This window comes from Callorhinus ursinus, unplaced genomic scaffold (genome assembly GCF_003265705.2).
Source record: "Callorhinus ursinus isolate GAN/ISIS: 27379988/994484 unplaced genomic scaffold, GSC_fseal_2.0 scaffold18, whole genome shotgun sequence".
Taxonomy (NCBI): domain Eukaryota; kingdom Metazoa; phylum Chordata; class Mammalia; order Carnivora; family Otariidae; genus Callorhinus; species Callorhinus ursinus.
In genome coordinates, this window is record NW_027397080.1 from 20,138,813 (window position 1) to 20,153,890 (window position 15,078).

General features: G+C 54.2%; 1 protein-coding gene across 2 annotated transcripts in view; it reads right to left on the reverse strand.

Moving 5' to 3' along the window:
* Positions 1-15,078, reverse strand: part of EPHB2 (EPH receptor B2) — a 183,609-nt gene that overhangs the window by 22,727 nt on the left and 145,804 nt on the right. For both annotated transcript variants that reach the window (XM_025856573.2, XM_073903205.1), the window contains exon 6: positions 3,602-3,726. In XM_025856573.2, the coding sequence (XP_025712358.2) occupies positions 3,602-3,726 (125 nt within the window). The remainder of the gene's footprint in view (positions 1-3,601; positions 3,727-15,078) is intronic.

Sequence of the window (15,078 nt, forward strand, 5' to 3'; positions counted from 1 at the left end):
CTGGGAAATCCCCAGTGGAGCGGGGGAAAGGCCAAACGGAGAGCCCGCTCCAGAAAGAGCCCTTTCTAAAGAAGGAAAGGAGGAGGGGGAAAGATGGTGGGGGCGGGGCCCACACAGGACCGCAGAGCTCGCTGCCTAACTTCCCTACCTGGGAAGATCTGCAGCCTTCATTAAAGAAATCAATGGCAGGCACCGAGAGGATTCCGAAGTGTTAGGGAAGAGCCGGCTGTGGACTTGTCAGAAATCCATCCCGCATTCTGGCTGTCCCTCCGTGATGGAAGCCTGAGAGGCTGGGGACCGAGACTGCTCCTACCCCCGGCACAGCCGTCTCCTCTGACACTTGCCATCAACCCGTTTTTCTTTCTATCCTTAGATCCGCCATCCTCCTGACTCCGTCCATCCATTTCCGTTTTATCTCTGCACACCCTCTTGTCTGTTCCTGGCTATACCTTTCCACCCCTGGCAAGCACCACACCTGTACCTCCATGGCACAAACCCACACTGGCCCCAGGAAAAGGCACCACCATCCATTGGGAGTTGTCCTTCACACTTCTCTGGTCCCCTGAGTTTCAAAACCCCGTCTGAATCTGTGGGCTTCTCACCATCTCTGCGGCCAGCCCCTACACCATGCCACCATCATTTCTCACTTGGTGTCCCGTGAGAGCCCTCTAAAGGGTCTGTGTCCCCAGGACCCCCTTCTAGTCTGTTCTCCACACAGTAAGCTATAGGGATCTTTAACATAATCTGAGTCAGATCATGTCATTCCAGAACCTTCCAACGGCTTCCCATAGTACTTTAAATTGAATCCAGACTCCAAAGGCGTGGAAGGCCCAGCACAACCCGGCCCTGTCTCCCTCTCCAACTCCTTCCCTACTAATCTTGCTTTTGTTCATATTGCTCCTCCACACTTGCCTTCTCCTGCCCCAGGGCCTTTGCATGTGCTGTTCCTGCTGTCTGGAATGACTGCTCTCAACCCTTGTCTGTCTGGTAAACTCCTAGCATCTTCCAAGGCTCAGCTCAAATGTCCCTGGAATGAAGATTTCCCCTCACTTATACCCAGATCAAGGGCACCCTCCTTGGTGCCCCTAAGGACCTTTGCTGGCCCTTCTGTGACTGTGTCACAACTGGTCTCATGGCTGTTTATGTCTGGATCTGTCGCTTCCCCTGGACTGTGAAGGCCCTGAGGCCTCTGGGCATGTCTGGCTAATCACAGGATTCCCAGTACCGAGCCCAGGGCCCAGCCCAAAGTCGGTGACAATGAGTATTGAATGAACTGGTGTCCATCTCCCACTGGCAGATGCCAAGCTGCCTCTCACTGCACCCCGGGCCCTGGGAGGAGGGGCTGACCGTCGCACCCCCTCAGGCCTGTCCCTCTCTCGCCATTTGTACTTAAGCTCCTCCTTCAGAGCCTGGTCCTGTCCACCTTTAAACGGTCATCCCAGAAGCATCCCCGAGAGAAAACCGGAAGACAGGAGAGCCAGGTGAAGAGCGAGGGCATAGGCCCAAATCCGTGCTCCACCACTTAGCAGCTGGGTGCTCTTGGACAAGTTGCACAACTCCCTGCCTCAGTTTCCCCTCCCATCCAGTGGGGTGAATGGCACTGCTGTGAGGAGGAGCGACACATTGGAGGCGGCGTGCGCTCATGACACGTGAGCAGGTGCTGGCCGCGGCTGCTGCAGCTGGTGGCCTGCTGGTCCTGCCACGGCGTTGGAGGCCTGGGGGTGCCGGGCCGCAGCAGAAAGTAGGGCAGAGCGGCCTCCTGGTTCGCGCCTCCAGCGGCCTCCCCAGCCCCTCCTGTCTTGGTAGGAAATGGGTCGGAGGCAGGACCCGCGCCGGGATTCCTCATTTCCGCTCTAGTCTTCGGGGACAAACACTTTCGGTTTCGTTTAATCATAAAGCTTCTTAATTAGTTTTTTTCTTTTTTGAATTCTGAGTTGCTAAGCTGTCCCCGCCAGGGGGGGTGGAAGTGCTGGTTCCTGCAGGGCCCAGGCCTTCCTGGGCCTAGGAACAGCTGGTCTGGCTCAGGCTACAGGACGCCTGGCTCCTTCCAGGCCCTGCTTCCCTCACATCCTCCTCGGGACATCCAGCAGCACTTCCTGAGCACCTACTGTGTTCCAGGCTGGGGAAATAGCAGACGTTAAGGCAAGGTCTCCTCCCTGGAGGAACAGGCCATGGGAAGGGATCCATTCAATTATTCCTTCAACCAATATTATCAAGTGTCTCTTTGGTGCCGGGCCCAGGGTGCTGGGGAGAAGACAGTGAATGGGACAGATGTGGTCCCTGGCGTCTCGGAATGCGCTGCCTAGAGCAGGGGACGAGCAAGGACACCAGCAATCATAAACCAGCTGGGCGAGGCTGGACAGGAGTTTGCAGCCCCCTGAGACTCACCGGAGTTGGGCTGAGCTGGCAGTTAACAGCGTGGGAGGGTGGGGCTGGGCCTCAGGAGGCAGGGCTCCAGCCAGGGTGGCTGGAACTGCTTCTATCTCTCTTCCTCTCAGCCGTGGGGGAGAGCCTTCTTATCCATTTCCAGTTCCCAACCCTCAACCAAAGCAATTCCTATAGTCATTCACACCTTAGTCTGAATGCAATCCCCATGACACTTTTCCCAGGGGCCCTTGCAGCCTCTGTGGCTGTTTGGTGCCTCAGGACGCAGGGAAGAAAAGTCTCCAGTCACAAAGAGAGTTTCCTGGACCTCTGCTGTCGAGCAGCTCTATCCACCCCTGGCCCCCACCCGGAGCAGGCCCCACGTTCAAATGTACAGACCTCACCTGGCCTCACAGGTGTAGCTCTTGCCCACCATGCAGCAGGCGGGGCAGACGGGAGGAAGGGAAAGCACCCTCCGCTAGGGCCGGGAGCCATGCCGGGCACCGTCCCTGTCCCTGTGCAGCCCCCAGTCAAGACAGCCAATCTCCTTTGGACTCGACACAGGAGGAAACTGAGGCTCAGAGAGATAAGATGCCTGCCCAAGGTCACACGGCCGGTTCTGGACGGAGCTGGGATCTGAACCTATGGCTTCTCACTCCTAGTCCAGTGTTCCTCTACAACACCAATGGCTTCCAACCCCGGGCCCCTGGGTCCTAGAGGGCCCTGAGGGGGTAACAAGGGTCTGATTTTAAAAGCTCAAAGAGAAATAGCTCTCTCCCCATACAAATGGCATCCAGGCAAATGAAAACAAATGTTTTAGCTGGAATCAGAACAACACGGGGAGGGAGCTCTACTCTCACCCTGGAGAGCAGCTCTCTTGAGCAGTTTTAAATCTTGGCTTCAGAATGGGTGACGCTTTTCGGGAAACCAGTTCTTCAGAACCTCAGGCCCACTGAAGTCAAGAGGAAGGGTCTTGGTGAAGAAAGGGTCGTGACCACTGCCTTTTACTGAGATTGCTGGCCCGGTGCCCCAGCCCAGAAAAGCACAACTCAGAGAGGTCAAGACACCTGCCTGAGGTCCCACAGCTGGGGAGGACCGGAGTCAGAATTGAGCCCGGCAGCCTGACTTGGAGGCCAGTGCTCTCTCTGTGGCACCGGGGGGTCCAGTCTCATGGGGATGGTAGAACCCCAGGCCCCAGGGAGGTGGGGGTGGGGAGTGCGCCCAGGAGCACAGGTACCTTCTCATAGTACTGCAGCTCATAGTCCAGGATGACACCGTTGGGCTGGTCAGGCTGGGACCACGACAGGGTGATGCTGTCCACAGTGCGGCTCACCTGGTGCATGATAGACACGGCTGAGGGAGCTGGAAGAGAGGTCAGAGGTCAGGGATCAGGGGCAGCAGGAGAGGGTGCAGCCTCTGGCCCCACTTTAGAGGTACCCAGACGGATAGAGTGGAGAATCAGAGAGGGGCAGGAATCTGGCTGAGGCCACACAGCCTGCCTAGGGCCTGACGGGGGGCAGAGGGACTTGTGGAGGACCGTGGGTGCTGCTCTCATGAACACCTGCAGATTTCAGACACAGACAATGCTGGCCGTCCCCAGGGAGCTCAAGCCACACCAAGTGAGAGATAGATGCACTGGGCCCTTCTCTGGCCTGGCCCAAAACAGCTGGACGAAAGGTGTTCATTCTCTCTTGGAGCTTACAGCCTCCTGGACTGGGGAACTTACAGACCCAAGGCATGATGATGGGACTGTGGCACAGGGGAGCAGAGAGGGTGGGAGACTCCCCTGTTCCTTCCACGAATGTGCACCAAGTGCCTACTACGCACCAGGGATCTAGCACTGAATAAAAATGGCCGCCAAAAATAAATTTATAAAAATAAATCCATAGCTCCTATGGAAAACAGTTTGGCAGTTCCTTCAAGAGTTAAACATAGAATTACCACATGACCCAGCATTTGCACTCCTAATTTTATATCCCCAACGACTGAAAACAGGTACTCAAACAAATACTTGTACATGAATGTTTATAGCAGCTCTATTCACGATAGCCAAAAGGTGGGAACAGCCAAGGTGTTCATCAATGGATGAATGGGTACACAAATTAGGGTGTACACATACCATAGAATCTTATTTAGCCATAAAAGTAAATCAAGTACTGACATGTGCTACAATGCAGACGAACTTCAAAAACATGCAAAGTGAAAGACAGACACAGAGGTCATATATTTTAGGACTCCATTTGTATGAAATATTCAGAATAGGTAAATCCACAGACAGCAAGCAGTTGGTGGTTGCCAGAGCTGAGGGTAGGGAGGAATGGAGAATGTTCTGGGCTTAGATAGAAGTGGTGGTCATACAGCACTGTGAATGCATTAAATGCCACTGAATCGTACACATTAAAATGGTTAATCGTATAGGAATTCTACCTCAACAAAATCCCTCCCTCCCCCTCTCCCCCTGGTGCTGCTAGTTAAAGGAAGGGGACAGGAAGTCAGGGGCGGCCTGTATAGTGGTAGGAGGACTCTTAGACATAATTTAGTCCCATCCCTTCATTTTACTGATGTGGAAGCTGAGGTCCAGGGAGGGGATGTGAGCTGCCCAAGACTGCACGGTGAGTTCATGACACACAGCCTTTTTCTTGATTCCTTATTTCATATTTCACCCAGGCCTACGTTTCTGGCCTCCTTTTCAAGTGGAATGAACTTATGCAAAGCACCTACTATGCATCACCCACAGGCCGGGGCCCTTTGCACCTGTTTCCTGAGCTGACCGTTGGTGAGGGTGCAGCACCAGCCCCACCGACAGGTGGAGACCCTAAAGCTCAGAGGGGCGAGGGGCCTCCTGAGATCACACAGCCCCCACATCCTCAGTAGGGGAGCTGGGATTTGAACCCAGATCTGCTGGGGCAGGGCTCGTCCCATGAGTTGGAGGCGGCCAGGGTACACTCCTGATGCAGTCCCTCCCCACGGTGTGACTGGAGTAAGCCTCCTTGCGTCTCTGGGCCTGAGGTTTTCATGGTCTCAGGAGCGGCTGAGGACTCACCAGGGTGACAGGAGCACCTCCTGCAGTCTCTCTTGGCTCTGGCTCCCGGGCAAGACTGTGACAAACAGATGCCCTGTCTTGGCCCACACAGGGATGTCTGAAGGTTGAGACGGACCCTTTTCCTCCTCATCCAAATCTTGCTTCCCAGGTGCTTTGTATGGATGTGAGCATGGAGCAGGGTCGGGTAGGAGCTCATCGGGACTTGAAGCCTGGCAATGACTCACCTGTTCCCCGCTCTGTTTCTGTCCCTTCAGCCTCAGGGTGGAGGGAACACTCTGTTGCTTAGAAGACCCAGGCTCTGCTCCCTGGCTTGCTGCTTACTGACTGTGTGACCTTGGGCAAGCTGTCCCCCATCTCTGGACCTGGCTTTGTCCTCTGCACCAAGGGCAGGCTGCAAGATCCCTGAGGTCTTGCAGCTCGAACGCTCCCTGCTTGTCCTTCTTTGGCAGCCCTCGGCCTGGAGTTGGATCAGCCCAGAGACCAGCATGAGCCTGAGCAAGTTCGGCTTCCCTCTAGTACCCCTAGTACTGGTGGGAAATTGGCCCAAGGCACCCTAGACAGGGTGGCAGCACCAGCAAGAAGGACTTGGACCTTGGTCCCGGTGTCCCTGACAAGCCTGTTTCTTCAGCACCTGAGGGTGTGCTGCCTGGCTCTTAGCTTGGCTCCTGGTCCTGCCTCTCGGGAAGATCAGGACCCCGCTCCCTGCAGTTCTCTCCTCAGTCAAACAGGGGGACTCTGTCTTCCTTACTGCCTCCCCGAGAATCAAGAGACCCCAATGTGAGCGAAGGGGCCCTGCTAACCATTTTTTATGGAGCACCTACTACATGCTGGGCACCGTGCTATGCTCTGGACATGCATTAACCCATTTAATCCCCACCACAACCTCAAAAGCAGACCTCCTTCAGCCCATTTTGGAGATAGGGAAGCCAAGTATGGAGTAAAGTGTCTTGCCTAAGGCTATACAGAGAGTAAGTGGCAGCACAAAGCAATACATTCTCACCAGATGCCTGCGGATGGGAGGTGACATTTCTCGGGCTCCACGAAGTCACCTGAAGGACTTTCAGGGCTGTGCATACATGTGTCATAGTAACAGTGATAAAGCCCCGAACCTAACACTGACTGAGCCCTTACTCTGAGCCCAGCACTTTTCTAGGCTCTTTATACCTATCAACATAGGTGTAACAGGGAATTCTCACAATTGCCCCATTAGCTGGGGACTACTAACATCCCCAGTTTATAGATGGGGAAACTGAGACTTGGAGCTGTTCAGCAGCCTGCTCAACAGTCATGCAGCAAGGCAGTGCTGGGCCGGACTTGAACCCGGCAGCTCAGGCTCTTCACTGGCACAGCGCCCGGCTCCAGGGAAGTGCTCCCCGGAGATTAGTGAGGTTAACTGCTAGAGCCCAGTGGAGGGCCAGTCAGAGTGCTCCGTGACTCAGTCTCCTCATCTGTAAAATGAGCCTGAGGGTAACGTGCCCCGAGGGCTGTTGGGGGGAGCAGATGTGTGAACTCGTGTCCACTGCTCAGTGTGGCATCTGGCAGGTGGTCAGTGCCGGGAGCGTTCACCCGTGTCACTGGGTTCTTGTCACCGTGCACTGAACTGCTGACCCGTGTCACCTCATTGGGTCCTCTCAACAACAATGCGGAATGGGGGTTAATATCCACAATTTGCAGAGGAGGAGACTGAGGCTCAGAAAAGCATAGTGGCTTCCTCATGGTCACACAGCTAGTGAGGCGCCGAGCTGGGCCTGGAGCCAGGTTATCCTGCCCCAGCCATGCTCCCTGCCACTGTCCCCTCATCGTCTGACCCCATCTCCAGCCCAGACCCGTCCCTCCTTCCGGAGCTGAGCGCTCCGTTCTTCCGGGCTGCCAGAGGCCCTGGCTCCTCTGTGGGGCCAGGCCGTCCACCCTCCTCTCCCACCTGCTGTGGTCCGTGTCCACGGGCAGAGTGTGGCATCACTGTGCGTCTGTCATACCCGTGAGCCTCGGACACACGCTGCACCCACAAGCATGGGTGAGCCGTACTGCCATCAAGCCACAGGGATGTGACCTCAGTCAGCTGGGGCTTTCTGTGGGCAACTGAACCCTCCGATGAGAAGATTTCAACCCGGCCCCAGAGAGGCAGTCCGGCGCAGTGGTCGGGAGCCGGAGGGTGGAATCAGACTTGCAAGGAAATCTGCTCCCCTCTCCCTGGTGCTGTGGCCTTCAGCAAGTTCTCTCAATCTCTCTGAGCCTCCCTTCCTCCCCCCGCCCATCCACTACGGACCCTTCCCTGGCAAGGATGTCACGAGCACGAACGGAGAAATGCATGTAAAGGCTTGACCACCGCGCCTGGCACCTTCAGGAGGGAGAGCTTGTTAAAAACATGTCAAGGGCCACCTGGCTGGCTCAGTGCATGGGGCACGCGACTCTTGATCTCGGGGTCATGAGTTTGAGTCCCACATTAGGCGTGGAATTTAAAAAAAAATTAAAGAACACTTTAAGAGGCAGGGATGGGGGGCACCTGCGTGGCTTTGTCGGTTGAGGGTTCGACTCTTGGTTTCAGCTCAGGTCATGATCTCAGGGTCGTGGGATCGAGCCCGTGTCCAGCTCCCTGCTCAGTGGGGAGTCTGCTTGAGATTCTGTCTCCCTCTGCCCCTCCCCCGACTCTTGCTCTCTCTCTAAAATAAATAAATAAATCTTTAAAAAAAAAAAAAGGGACATTTCAAGAGTGTAGAATGGTGCCAGGGGCTGTGGGCTGGGGGAAAGGAGGAGATGCTGGTCTAAGGGCACAAACTTCCAGCTGTAAGAAGAATCAGTTCTGGGAGCTAATGGACAGCACGGTGACTATAAGAAACAATACCATATTGTATAATTGTAAGTTGTTAAGAGAGTAGATCCTAAATGTTATAACCACACATGCAAAAACAGTAATTATGTGAGAGGTTGGTGGTGTGAACTCACCTTACTGTGGTAATCATTTAGCAAAATATACACATGAATCAAGACATCACATCGTATACCTTAAACTTTCATGTTATTTGTCAATAATCTCTCAATAAAGTTGGAAAAAGTATTTCAATTCACAGAGTGGCTATGGGGCCAGCATGATGCTGGGTTCTGGGGCTCAAGAGAGGAACCTCTCAGGTCCCTGCCTTCCAGGGGCTTGGGGTCTAATGGGAAAAAGCATATTTTTTCACACAAGGATTGCCAGCTCCAGGCTGGAGCTCCTGGGTCCAAGCCCCCGGGTCAGGACTCAGCCAAGGTGACTCAGACCTAAGAAGGGGCAATGCCCTTCCCTTAACTTCTCTCCCCGTGATTTCACCTCCCAACAGTGAAGTGGCAGAATGCGTCCCTAAAGATTAGCGCACTTTTCAAACTTGAGAGGGCATAAGGAGATAACCAGGAGACTTTGTTAAAACTCACTTTACTGGGCACTCCACCCCTCTCCCCAAGATTCTGATTCAACAGGTCTGGGGTAGGGCCTGAGGATCTGCAGTTCTAACAAGCCCCCGGGTGATGCTGATGTGGCTGGTGTGTGGACCACACTTTGAGGAGCAGTGGATTCAGGACCAGAGAAGGAAGGGGACTCGTCTAAGGTCACACAGCAGCTAGGGGCTGGCATAAGAGCCTAGACTAGCTGAATCTTGATTGAGTATATTTTCCACCCACAACACCACTTCTCACAGCCCGGCTCCTGCAGAGACTGGCCCTCTCATCGGCCCAGGCTAAACTTCTGGAACCTGCAGGTCTGGAGTGTCTTGAAGCAGGGGTACAAGAAGTCGTTGGGGAGGTGCAGGGCTGAGGCTGCCCAGGAGCCTGTCCTCTCCTGAAGGCACTGGGGAGCCACAGAAGGACTGCAGTGGACAACCTGCTCCTCAACTAAAAAGCTTGTCATCTTGACAACACCTGTATGCCCCATGGTGCCCAGGGGAAACACAAAAGGAAGGTCAACCCCTAACACCTACTTGTCCACTCTGTGCCAGGTGCTTTTCATAGTGAACTCCTTTACATAGTGAACTCCTTTGACACTCATATGGACCCTATGAGGCGGGTATTATTATTATACCCATTTTATAGATGAGGAAATGGAGGCACTGACGTATGAAGTAACTTGCCCAGAGTCACACAGTTAGCAGGCAGCGGAGCTGGGATTTGAACCCTGGCCCACTCAATCCAACGTGTCCTTCCCTTTGTTGACTGTGGCTGATACGGGCTGAGCAGGGAGGTCTGGAAATCAGTGGTCATCAGAGGGCCCCTGAGGACACCCTGGTCCTGTTCCCGTCCTGTTGCTGCCAAGCGCACTCCGCCCGGCTCCCGCTGATTCACCTCGCCCACCACCACCCAGCCCGCCTCGGCTCCGGGAGCTCAGCTGTTGGTGGGGCAGGTCCCACACAGCCATGGGGGTCTGGGCTTGGTGGGCTTAGCTGGCAGGCTTGGGTTACAGACAGCTCACCCGGGCTCTGATCCCATAAGCCCTGTCACCCTGGGCGTGGCAAGGAGGCGGCATTTGCTGGGAAGATGATCAAGGCGGGCCAGTGGGGGCCAAGCAGGGCTGGCCTTTCTCCTGGAATCCGGGGGGATTGAGAAAAGGGAACAGCTGGATGTTCTCCCATCCCTCCTGCCGTCCACCGCCCACCCTGGGGTATCAGGTTTCCCTGTAAGTTGGTCTTCAGGGAATTCTGGTATTTTCAATTACCAGTCGGGCACGCCGGCAGGGGGCTGGGGTCAGTGGTGCCCTGTGACCCCTGCAAGGAGATGGAGCCCCAGGGAGCAAGCACAAAAGAGGCTTGTGGCTGAGAGGGGAAGGGGGAGGCCAGCCAGGCAGGGCCTGCTTGGCTGGAGCAGGTGGTCAGGGGCCCTGCTGCCCCCAGCGAGCCCTGGGGGAGTGTCCAGTCCCTTCATTAGCTGAGACTTGGGGAAGTAGCCTTCCCCATGTGCCTCCGTTTCCCCCTCTGGGCATGAAGGAGTTGAATGAAGAGGTCTCTCAGGGCCTTCTGGGACTAGGAGCCTTTGATGGGCAGGAAGACAGGAGGCCCGTGACCAGAGGGTGTAGGTTTGGGCTTTGCTCAGCTTCGTCTCCACAGCCCCGAGCTCTGAGGCAGGAAGGACACCCCCGAGAGTACTCGGCCTTTACCCTTTCACCGGTCAGAAGACCCCAGCAGCTTAGAGGAGTAGGGAGAAGTCGCTGGGCATTGGCAGTGTGAGACCCCCCACCCCAAGCCCCAGTCTCAGATCCCGCTGCCTCTGTGACATCTTCACTGCTGTCAACAGCACGCCGTGACTTCCCACTGCCCCCCAAATAACACACAGATGCTCCATGTGGCCTCCGGGCCCACCTGCCCAGCACCCACCACCTCTGTGCACGTGCCCCTCCACTCCCAAGTGCTGTCCACACTGGCCACCTTTCTGTTCCCAATCACACCAAGGTCATCATTCTTTGCTCAGGGCCTTGGCCCCACAGTGTTTCTGCCTGGATGCCCCTTGCCCCAGATCTCCCTGGCCCCCTTAGAGAGCCCTCCCTGACCACCCACCCCCTCCCCTCCCCTGCCATCCCACAGCGGCTTTCTTTGCTTTGCAGTGTTAACAGGGACCTTGTCTCTCTTGTTCAATCCCTTATCCCTAGTGCCTGGGATGGTGTGACCGTGTGTGGCTCAGAGTAAGCACTTATCCATATTATTGGAGGAAGGAAGGAGAAAAAGAAGGGTAAGGCTCTCCCCTTTTTTAGCACCTTCAGGAACCTGGCTGAGTCACTGACCTTGGGGGCTGGGGGCCAGGGGAAGGCAGTGCAGCTTCTGTGATGGGCACTAACCATTTGCTCTGCCTCAGACCCCGAGCCCACCTGTGATGTGACCTGCTGTGGTGGCCCGGAGCCTCTCGCTGACCAGCCGGCCTAAAATACCACAACAGGGCATCACAACTGCGCTTGCATTCTCCGGGACTCCTGGAGTTTCCAGTTGATAGCGGGGCCGCTGTTTTGACTGCGACAATACATTAAACTCCTGATGATCCAGCTGCAATTCTGGGTGACCTCATCATAACCGTCACAGCAGAATTTCCACAAATAAAACGCTTCCAGAAAATGGGCCTCAATTCTTTCTGATTGGACCAAACATTTGTGCTGTGCGTAGAAAAAGGAAAAGCTGAGAACTGGTGTCAAGGTGGCACTTTGCTATGAAAAAAAGGAGTTCTGTGGCCAAGAAAGGTAGAGAAACACAGAGTTCTAGACCCTTGCTTATGAGACCCACACTGTATACTCCTTTGTTCAAGGCTCTGAGAAGTCCTGCAGGGGAGAGACCCACTTAACCTGGCAGTCGAGTTCTCCTTTGGCTTCAGAACCCCTTTTTCATGTAATAGTTATTCATGTCTTTTGGAAGTAGCAATTTGCGGAACATATTTTTTTGGGGGGGAAAAACCCCCAAACAACAAAAATTGGGTCTAGGAGATACTGTCTTTTCCCTTGAACCCAAGAAAAGCTCCTGTTTGCGGTGGCTGTTCACCTGCTCATTCATTACTCCCTTGATTCAGCTTAGATTTAACAGCACCTTCTGGGCGCTACACAATCAGATGGAGTGAGGTTAATCATGTCTGTTTCACAGATGAGGAAAACGAGGGTCAGGTCAAGTCTCCTGCCTGAGGTACCTCAGCTCACAGGTGGGGTCGAGACCCAGACCTGCCTGACTCTACAGCCTGGGTTGGTTTGTTCTCCCTGATTTCTTGGCCTGAGCCATGCGCATGATCAGGGCAGGCTGAGGCCAGGCCCCGGGCTTGGTACCACGGATACATCCAATGGCCCACCTGCCCGTGGGATGCTGGACAGTCTTGATCTTACCTGTGGCTGCTGGATGGGACCCAGTCCTAGCCCAGCACCTGGACTAGCAAGGTGGTAAGAGCCTGAGCCTCAAATCAGGTAGCCCAGGCAGCATATCTCGCCCTTCAGTGCCTCCGGTTCTCCTCTATAGAATGGGGACAGGGCATGGATGTTGGGAGGTTAAATGAAAACCTGCATGTCACTTGCTTAGCACAGGCTTAAGTCCAGAGTCAGGGGCCAGGGGACGTCTGCCATATGGAGCTGTCTGGGCCACTCGGAATCTTCTGAATCTTTTTATTTTTTAAAAAATTTTACTTATTTATCTTAGGTAATCTCTACATCCAATGTGGGGCTCGAACTCATGACCCTGCGATCAAGAGTTGCACGCTGTCCGACTGAGCCAGCCGGGCGCCCCTGGGCTGCTCAGACCCATAAGCAGCACTGTGAGTAGCTGAGTGGTGGTGATGGTGGTGGTGGAAGGGAGGAGATGCAGCATTCATTCAGGGTTCAGATCCCAGCTCTCTTATGCCCCAGAGACTGTGTGACCTCAGGCAAGTTACTTTCCTCTCTGAGCCCAGTTTTCTCACCTGCAAAATGGGATGTGGCAGACATGACTTACTGCCCGCCCAAATATCCATTCTTTCTTTCTCAAATTAACAAAATCTTGGTTCTTACCTAGGCACATTATGCCCCCCAAAAGACTATATTTTCCCCAAACTCTCTGGTAGCTACAAGTGGCCATGTGACAATAGGATTGCCAATGAGATATAAAGCTAATGTAATATGTGGGACTTCCAGGAAGTCTCTCTTAAAGGGAAGGGCCTTCTCATTCTCCTTCTTTCATCCTGCTGCCTGGGACATGGATGTGATAGCTGGAGCTCTCGTAGCCATTCTGGCCCATAAGAACAAGAAGCTGTGTGCCGGGGAGCTTGGATCCCTGATGATTCCACGGAGTTGCCCAAACTCCCATCTTCTGACATCCTTTACATATAAGAAAAATAAACTTCCATTTTGTCTAAGCCACTATGGTAGACTGGTTGTATTATTACTATTTTTTTGAAGATTTTATTTGTTTATTTGACAGAGAGAGAGAGAGAGAGAGAGAGAGACAGCAAGAGCGGGAACACAAGCAGGGGGAGCAGCAGAGGGAGAGGGAGAAGCAGGCTCCCCGCTAAGCAGGGAGCCCGACGCGGAACTCGATCCCAGGACCCCGGGATCATGACCTGAGCCGAAGGCAGACGCTTAACGACTGAGCCGCCCAGGCGCCCCTGGTTGTGTTATTAATCACCTCCTTATATCTTCACTCTTTGCCCTGTAACTTGTGTCATCCTGTCCCCCAACTTTGGGCTGAGCCATGCAACTTGCTTTGGCCAATGGGATATTAGCAAACATGATCTAAGCAGAGGCTTGACAAGCCCTTGCATACATCTGCTGGCTGTCTTGGTTCCCTGTGATTGCCACAAGAACATGCCCAGGCTGACCTGCTGAAGAAGAGATACGCAGAACAGAGTTGTTGCCCTAGGGGTCCCAGCCAGGACCATCCTGACCATCTGACAGCAGCCAACCCCAAACATGTAATAAAGCCTTGAAAATATCCAAAGATCTGCTGAGTGACCCAGAATAGATGGGAGTGCAAACCCATGAATGTACCCCCACCAGGACCCGCCCGGCCGATCCGGAGCCCCGTGCTAGAAAAATGCTTCCTGCTTTTATGCTGTTGGTGTGGTTGATTGTCCAACAGCATTACTGTGGCAGCAGCTATCTGTTATTTTTCTTCCTATTCTATGCAGCCAAACTCAATCTTAACTGATACTCTAGGCCGGCAGTGCCTTCCCTGCAGAAAGCTTGGGGGGATCAAAAAGGCCGATGTGTGCGGAGGGCTTAGCCTGGGGAGGAAAGTGCCCTCTTGCTCTCCCTTCATTTCTCCAGGCCTGGGTCTCACCGGGGGCTCTCTCGGCCCATCTTCCTCTGATTCTCTTGGCCCCCAGGGAGAGAAGTAGGTGAGTAAGTACATGCTCAAGCGAGTTCTAGAGACTGAGCCACTGTATGCCTGTCCCCCAGGAGGGCAGGAGGATCAGAGGAAAACACACTGGCGGAAGGGGCTTTGGAAAGTTGAAAGTCTTTCCATGTGAAAGCCATGCGGAGTCCTGGACGGGGGCCGTGACACCTGGCCGGGGTGTTGGAGACTGGTTCTACCACCATCTGCTGGGTCATCTCGGACAGCCACTTAGGAACCTCTCTGGGCCTCAGTTTTCCTCTCTATAAAAAAAGAGGTGTGCACTCCAGGGCCCCTGACAATGCTGATGTGCTTTAATTTGGCTTATGTTACCTTCTGCAATAGGCAGAATGATGACCCCCAAAGATGTCCACATCCTGATCCCAGAATCTGTGACTATGGTACCTTCCACAGCAAAAGGGCTTTGCAGATGTGATTAAGGTCATGGTCCTCGAGATGGGGAGATGATCCTGGATTATCCAGGTAGACCCAATATAACCTATCGAGTCCTTAAAGGAGGAGAAGCTTTCAAAGCCGAGAGTCAGAGAACCAGAGGGCTGGAGCGTGAAGAGGGCTTGAACCCCTTTGTAGCTTCTGAGATGCAGGAGCCATGTGCAAGGACTGGAAAGAGGGCACCTCAGGCCAAGGGCAGTGGCCAGTCGGCAAGGACAGGGACACCTCACTCCTACCATCCCAAGGCACTGAGTTCTGCCGACACCTGAACGAACAAGGAAACGGATCCTCCCTTAGAGCCGTCAGAGAGGAACGCCGCCCGGCCAACAGCTTGATTTGGGCCTGTGAGATCCAGACTAGGCTTCTGCCCTACAGAGCCGGGAGGCAGGAACTGTGGCTCGTTCTAAGTTGCTAAGTTTGTGGCATTTTGTT